This window comes from Vigna unguiculata, chromosome 11 (genome assembly GCF_004118075.2).
Source record: "Vigna unguiculata cultivar IT97K-499-35 chromosome 11, ASM411807v1, whole genome shotgun sequence".
Classification (NCBI taxonomy): Eukaryota; Viridiplantae; Streptophyta; class Magnoliopsida; order Fabales; family Fabaceae; genus Vigna; species Vigna unguiculata.
The window spans coordinates 24,561,716-24,569,691 of NC_040289.1; the positions used below are offsets into that span (position 1 = coordinate 24,561,716).

At 37.6% G+C, this 7,976-nt stretch overlaps 1 protein-coding gene across 1 annotated transcript; it reads right to left on the reverse strand.

Moving 5' to 3' along the window:
* Positions 1 to 4,867: 4,867 nt before the first annotated feature.
* Positions 4,868 to 6,684, reverse strand: LOC114168222 (UDP-glycosyltransferase 79B30-like). Its single transcript, XM_028052967.1, has one exon. It carries the CDS (start codon positions 6,544 to 6,546, stop codon positions 5,161 to 5,163), a length of 1,386 nt encoding a protein of 461 aa, XP_027908768.1. The 5' UTR covers positions 6,547 to 6,684; the 3' UTR covers positions 4,868 to 5,160.
* Between the last annotated feature and the right edge of the window lie 1,292 nt (positions 6,685 to 7,976).

Sequence of the window (7,976 nt, forward strand, 5' to 3'; positions counted from 1 at the left end):
TCTCAACCTATGGCCACTACCAATCAAACATCATCAATTCCAGTACCTATTTTCACAGGAGAAAATTATGATTTTTGGAGTGTCAAAATGAAGACATTCTTTCGCTCCCAAGATTTATGGGACATTATAGAAGAGGGATTCACTATTCCAGAAGACACTTCCGCTCTTACTGCAGCTCAGAAGAAGGAGTTGAAGGAAAACAAACAGAAGGATTCAAGGGCTTTATTTGCTCTTCAATAAGCAGTTGATGACACAATCTTTCCGAGAATAATAGGTGCCACAAACGCAAAGCAAGCTTGGAACACAATACAAGAAGAGTTTCAAGGAAGTGATGAGGTACGCAATGTTAAACTTCATTCTCTAAGACGAGAGTTTGAATTAACAAGAATGAAAGAATCTGAGACCATTAAAGACTACTATTCTAGAATAAAGGAAATAGTTAGTCAGATGAGAGCCTATGGGGAAACTATTCTTGACAAAAAAATCGTTGAGAAAATTTTAATTTCTATTCCCCAAAAATATGATGCAATCGCAACTGCGATTGAACAAACAAAAGATTTGGCCACATTGTCAGTAACACAACTAATGGGCTCTCTTGAAGCTTATGAACAAAGATTGAAAAGGCATGAAGAAGACTCAGTCGAAAATGCCTTTCAATCAAAACTAAAATTACGGTCTCAGAATAAAGAATATGAAGGAAATAAAAGTAGAGGAGAAATTTCTAGAAATAAAGAAAATTCTAGAAGCTTTCTTATGACTCGTCAAGGAAAATATCCCCCATATGGCATATGTAAAAAGACAAGTCACATGGAAAAAGATTGTTGGCATCATGGAAAACCTCAATGTCAATACTGCAAGAAATTTGGCCACGTAGAGAAGTATTGTCGTAATAAAAATAAGCATCAAGCAAACTTTGTTGAAGAACATAATCAGGAGCAACGCTTATTTTATGCCAATCAAGAATCTCCTAACGGAGGAGAAAGTTGGTACTTGGATAGTGGATGCAGCAATCACATGGCCAAAGATCAAAGCATCTTCAAAGACATTGATAAATCTGTCAATGTCAAAGTTCGACTAGGAAACGGTACCACAGTGGAGTCTCAAGGCAAAGGAACTATCATGGTGGAGACAAAGAAAGGTACGAAATTCATCAAGGATGTTTTATTGGTTCCCAATCTTAAAGAAAATCTTTTAAGTATTGGTCAAATGATGGAGAATGGATATTCTCTCCACTTTGAGAAAGATACATGCAAAATTTATGACAGTAGAAAGACAGAAATTGGCCAAGTAAAAATGGAGAAGAGAAATAGAAGCTTTCCCATAAGCTTCAAACCTGGAACTAATATTGCCATGAAGGCAGAAGTTGATGACTCGTGGCTTTGGCATAGGAGATTTGGCCACTTCAACACATATGCCTTAAAGCTTCTATATAAGAAAAACATGATGAGAGATCTTCCATGCTTAAAAGAGAATAATGAATCATGCGAAGGATGTCTTCTTGGTAAACAACATCGATTACCATTCTCGACCGACAAAGCATGGAGAGGTAAAGACTTACTAGAGTTGATCCATACTGATGTTTGTGGACCAATGAGGACGCCTTCACATCACAACAACAGGTACTTCATCCTCTTCATTGATGACTTCTCTAGAATGACATGGGTTTATTTCTTAAAGGCAAAGTCAAAAGTCTTTGGAATATTCAAGAAATTCAAGGCCCTTGTTGAGAAGCAAAGTGGAAAACAAATAAAAGTACTTAGAAGTGATCGTGGAAAGGAGTATGCATCTCGCGAGTTTGACAAATTCTACGAAGATGAAGGCATAGAGAGACAACTCACAGTCGCATATACTCCACAACAAAACGGTGTATCAGAAAGAAAAAATCGCACAGTCATGGAGATGGCAAGATCAATGCTAAAAGAGAAAGGTATGCCTAACACTTTTTGGGCTGAAGCAGTCTACACTGCAGTTTACATTTTAAACAGATGTCCAACTAAGGCAGTCAAAGACAAGACTCCTATTGAAGCTTGGAGTGGAAGAAAGCCATCAGCCAAACACCTACGAGTATTTGGATCTATCTGCTACATACATGTTCCTGATCAAATGAGGCACAAGCTTGAAGACAAGACTATACGAGGAATATTCTTGGGATATAGCACACAATCAAAAGGCTATCGAGTTTACAACCTACAAACAAAAAAGCTCGTCATTAGTCGAGATGTTGAAATTGATGAAAATGCTTCTTGGAATTGGGAAGAAGAAAAAGTTGTTAAGAGCACCACTTTAGTTCCAGTGCAACAATATCAAGAAGAAATTCAAGAAGAGGCAGAAGCTTCAGGTACGCCTTCTCCACCTCCATTAGAAGATTCTTCACTAGAGTCCACTCCAAGACGAGTAAGATCTTTGGTAGACATATACGAAACCTGCAATATGGCCATGATTGAGCCTAACTGCTATGAGGAAGCATCAAAGCAAGAAATATGGGTCAAGGCTATGGAAGAAGAGGTTAAAATGATTGAGAAGAATAACACTTGGGAGCTCGTAAACTGTCCTCAAGGAAAAGACATCATTGGAGTGAAATGGGTATATAAAACAAAGCTCAATCCTGATGGAACTATACAAAAGCATAAGGCCAGATTGGTCGCAAAAGGATACTCACAACAACCAGGAATCGACTACAATGAGACATTTGCTCCAGTCGCACGACTAGATACAATAAGAGCTCTAATAGCCCTAGCAGCACAAAAAGGATGGAACATCTATCAACTAGATGTCAAATCAGCCTTCCTAAATGGAGTGCTCGAAGAAGAGATTTATGTTGAACAACCTCAAGGCTTCATCAATAAAGGCAATGAAGGCAAAGTACTAAGACTAAAAAAAGCCTTATACGGCTTGAAGCAAGCTCCTCGAGCATGGTATAGCAAGATTGATCAATACTTCATCGATCAAGGATTCAGGAGGAGCAAAAGTGAGCCAACACTATATATTAAAGCACAAGAGGTGAAACAACAAGAAGACGACATATTTATCTCTCAAAAGAAATATATTGAAGCCCTATTGAAGAAGTTCAAGATGTATGATTGTAAACCTGTCGCTACTCCATTGGTGGTAAATGAGAAACTACAAAAAGATGATGGAGCACAAGAAACAGATGCATCACGCTACAGAAGTTTGATTGGAAGTCTCTTATATCTCACAGCCACAAGACCAGACATTATGTATGCCACAAGTCTTCTATCAAGATTTATGCAAAAGCCAAGTCAGATTCATTATGGAGTAGGGAAAAGAATTTTAAGATATCTACAAGGCACAAAGGAGTTTGGAATATGGTACAAAACCATGACTAACTCAAGGATCATTGGCTACACCGATAGTGATTGGGCAGGATCAAAAGATGACATGAAGAGCACCTCAGGCTATGCTTTCTCGCTTGGATCGGGAATATTCTCTTGGGCATCAAAGAAGCAAGCAACTGTTGCACAATCAACAGCTGAAGTAGAATATGTGGCTGCTGCTGAAGCAACAAGTCAAGCTATATGGCTTCGAAAGATATTCAAAGATATGGGAGAGAAACAAAGTGGACCTACTACAATCAACTGTGATAATAAATCAGCTATCGCAATGACGAAGAACCCAATACATCACAATAGAACAAAACACATAGCAATTAAATACCACTTCATCAGAGAAGCAGAAACAAATATGAAGATACGACTTGAGTACTGCCCGACAGAACATCAAATTGCAGATATCTTCACAAAGGCCTTACCAAGACCAAGATTTGAACTACTACGCGCTATGCTTGGAGTTACCGAATTTGCATCAAGGAGGAGTATTAAAGTATAATGCAAATTCTAGAAGAATCTAAAAAAATATAAGATAGAGTTATTGAAATGTAAAGAAACTTCTAGAGTATTGGAGAAAAGCCTAGGATAGAAAGAAAAATCAAGAACATCCAACTATGTAGAAAAATCTAGAAGTATTTGCATTAGTTCTAGCTAGGAGTTTCTAGAATAATCTATGGGACTATAAATACCCATGTATCCTACCATTTTGTAACATCAAGAACAACTAACACAACATCCAATACAACTACTCTCAACTACAAATACACTTCTCCAACTACTACTTTCACACTCTACTATCTACACATTTTCTCTATCCCTTCAACTATCCCTTTCACAACCTTGAATTACTATCAGAATCCCTCACCTTTTACACTCACAAAGACAAACTCTTTGTTTTGTTTTTCTCACATTCTCTCACACATAGGACGACAGCACCAAAACAAATATCATGTGTCTGCAGCCTTATTGCATGCTACCTTTTCATTTTCTGTGTAGTTGCTTAATTAGTGCTGCTAGTTAAGTTGGGTGGATTCATCACTGAGACTGGGTTTGGAGTTGTTCCCTGATTTTTTGCGTTGTGCTTGTATATGTTGTTGTTATCGTTTTTGCTTATATATGTTTTGCACTTGAGGTGTTTTCCCTTTGTCTCTAACACGTTCGATTTTGTTGCGTTTATATGCTTTACATTCAAACAATGTTTCAAAATAAATACCTAATCAGATGATTTCCGAAGGCCACTTTCAGTTTTAATTTTCTTGATGTTACGACTCTAGAAAAAAGAAGCCAAATTATATTCACTTTCTAATTTCAGTAACTTTAGATACCCCTTCTTGTGGTTCAAGGATTGTGTTCACAGCGTTGTGGTTTGATGATTGTTGACAAGTCACCATTGCAAAATGTCATGATTGAAAACAAAGATATTTCATTCATTCAAAATACAACCATGGAACGAAAATTCTTTTACCCTATGCTTACTAAACTACCTTATGTTAACATCGAATCACATACAGATTCAAGCATACGAACAAAGGATTATTGCATTGAAATACACATCTGAAAGAAATCAAATCAACCACACCCACTAGGTTCAAGAATTCAGCCCTTTTTGAGAATCTGAGTGAGTGATTAATGCTGCATCATTACACAGCTCAACTCCACATGATATAATAAAATCTGCAAAAGATATCCATGCATGTACTTAGCAAGTTCAAAATGAACTAACTAGTTGATGAGATTTATTACAGACACAACTCAACTAAAAACTAAAATCAAATTGTTCATGGTTGACAGGCCATGGTTTGAGACTTGAATATCACCCAGCTAATTCTTGAAGCTTGAGACAAAAACTATCAAAGTAAGAGTTCTCCAAATCTTTGGTGAGTAAGAGATTTCTCAATTTTAAATGGTTTTCTCTGACCTCCCTTCCAATCTCACTCTCCAAATCCATCACAGTCTTAACAGCTCTACACACACTTTCCTTTGTGAAGAAACCATCTTCTTCACCTTTCTCCACTTGAACACCAGCCTTTATGCTGCTGCTTATCATCTTCGCATTAAGGAGCTGATCAATATAATTTGGTAACACCACAATCTGACACTTGCTCACAAGTGCCTCTAACAAAGATGCAACCCCACAATGCGTAATAAAGCACCCTATAGAAGGGTGGTCAAGAATTAGTGTCTGCTGAACCCAACTCCCATAAACAATGCCTCTTCCTCGAACCCTCTCACTGAACCCTTTTGGCATAGCTGCTTCAATAGACTCAAATCCAACAGGGGCTTTAAGTGCTGCAAGAAATGGAAAACCTGTTAACTCAAGACCCAGCAACAGTTCCTTGAGCTGATCTTGATGCAGTCTGCATTCACTTCCAAAAGCACAGTACACCACAGATCCCTCCTTGAATCCTGAAAGCCATTCAGCCCATTTTTCTTCCAAAGGGGATGTGTGTGGCTCAGGTATCACAGGCCCTGAAAGCAACAAGGGCTTTCCGTATGATCTTTCGAGAAAGTCAGCATAAGGTCCTTCAATTTCTCTGCAACTTCTACATGCCACTGCATCTGCTAATCTGGTGCTTGTGCTGATGCGTTCATAATAACGAACACCACTGCCAAATTCTGAATTCACGATCCTAGTTAATTGTCGAACCTCGTGAGCCTGAAGCTTGATGGAAGGATCCGGGAACCCCGCTGGGGGATTCAACAGATTCAGTTCATGTGGAACTATATTCTGTTCCTTAAATTGCTTCTCCATGCATTCCATGTAAGATTCAAATATCATGCTTAGGGTTATGTAATTAACGGACTTGATGCCTAAGCTCCGAGCCAAGTTCGGTATCCAACATGTATAATCAAACAAAATGATGTTGGGTTTCAGCTGATGTAAGAGTAGTTCAATGTCCTTCTCAGTGCGATCCATGCCTGTCATAATGAGTGTGCCTAAGGAGATGGTAGCATCAAAAGTGGTTTCTGCATGAGGAGGAAGGCCATCAACCTGGGGAATGGTGATGGGGATGAAGGTTATTGACTTTGGATAGAGGTTGAAATGTTCCACTTTGGACTGTGTTCGTTTGGGTACGATGAAGGAAATTTTGTGTCCTCTTTTGGCTAATTTGTTGGCCAGGTGGAGATATGCTGATATGTGTCCAATACCAAACCATGGGTACATTGCTATGTGCATCTGAAGCTTTGCTGCGTCCATGGCTGTCTCAGAAATATCACCAGGTTAATTTGATGGCTCTTTGCTCAAATAATGTCTTTGAAGTCCTAATATGAAGGTTTTTTCATGACTGCCATACAAACTCCTGGCCCTTTCATTAAATAATAGGCACATGATTGAAGATTTTTCGACAAGTGGTATACATATTATTTACTCCAAGATTCTTGAAATTCTTATTTAAGTATTTGATGTGATGAGATGACCACAAAACTACAAAACAGGCTGAAAACGAAAATAGTAATTACCGGAAAATTAATGGTAGTAAAACATGAGTATGTGACTTGCGTGTTGGGTTGGGTTCCAATTATATGTTTAAAAAGTCCTATCTAACCAAATTCATTTTTTCTTATTTAACATAAGTTGGGAGGAGTTCCATGTCAAGGTAGTGTGTAAAAATGGCAGCCTTTGGGAGAGAAAAAAGAAAGATAAAATTTGTTACAATATTCATCAAATCACCTCACTTTGGAAGAGAAAAAGGAGTGATAAAATGTCAACATATTCACCAAATCACCCAAGTGAAATTGTAGTTCCTTAACTATTTGATCACGTTTAAATTTTGACAAAAAGTCCTTGATGCGTTGTTCTTTAGTTTGATTGTTGGGATCGTCAATAAAAATTTTTGGAAAGTACTTGTTTTCTCGTCTTGGAGAGTAGATCGTGTCGTAACTGTTGCAACATTAGGTTGGTTGATAAATTGGCTTTGATTGTCTTAACCTATCCAAAACCTTACAAACTTTATTGGCTTAAAGAAGATGAGGATTTGACAATTAATAACCAAGTGAAGATCAAGCTTTCCATAGAGAAATATGAAATTTGATAAGAAAATCATGCATAATGGTCTCACCAATGAGATGACCTTTACCCACAAGGAAAAAAAATTTGTTCTTCATCCTCTTTCACCATCTCAAGTGGCAGAGGATCAAGTTCAAATGAGAAAGAAAAGAGGACAAAAAAATAAAAGTCCTCAAAATCTCCAAAAGATAAATAAAAATGAATTTGAGGTAGGAGAAATTGGTGTTCCTTCTCACAAGGTTATTTGACAAGAGAACATGTTAACAAGAAAATCTTTGGAAGTTCCTTCTCTCAAACTTCATGGTTTTCCTAAAATAATAGTTTCTGACCTAGATACTAAGTTCCCAAGACACTTCTGGAAAACTCTTTGGTCTAGTCTAGCCACTAAGCTAAAATTTTCAACTTCCTCTCACCCTCAAACTGACGAGCAAAAAAAGATAGTCAATAGGTCTCTAGTGTTAATGGAAATACTAAAAGGAAACCACAAAATCTTGGGATAAGTATCTTCCCCACATAGAATTTTCATATAATAGGGTAGTTCATAAAACTATCAAAGTCTCTCCATTTGAAGTTGTGTATGGGTTTAATCCTCTGACTCCTTTGGACCTAATATCCATGCC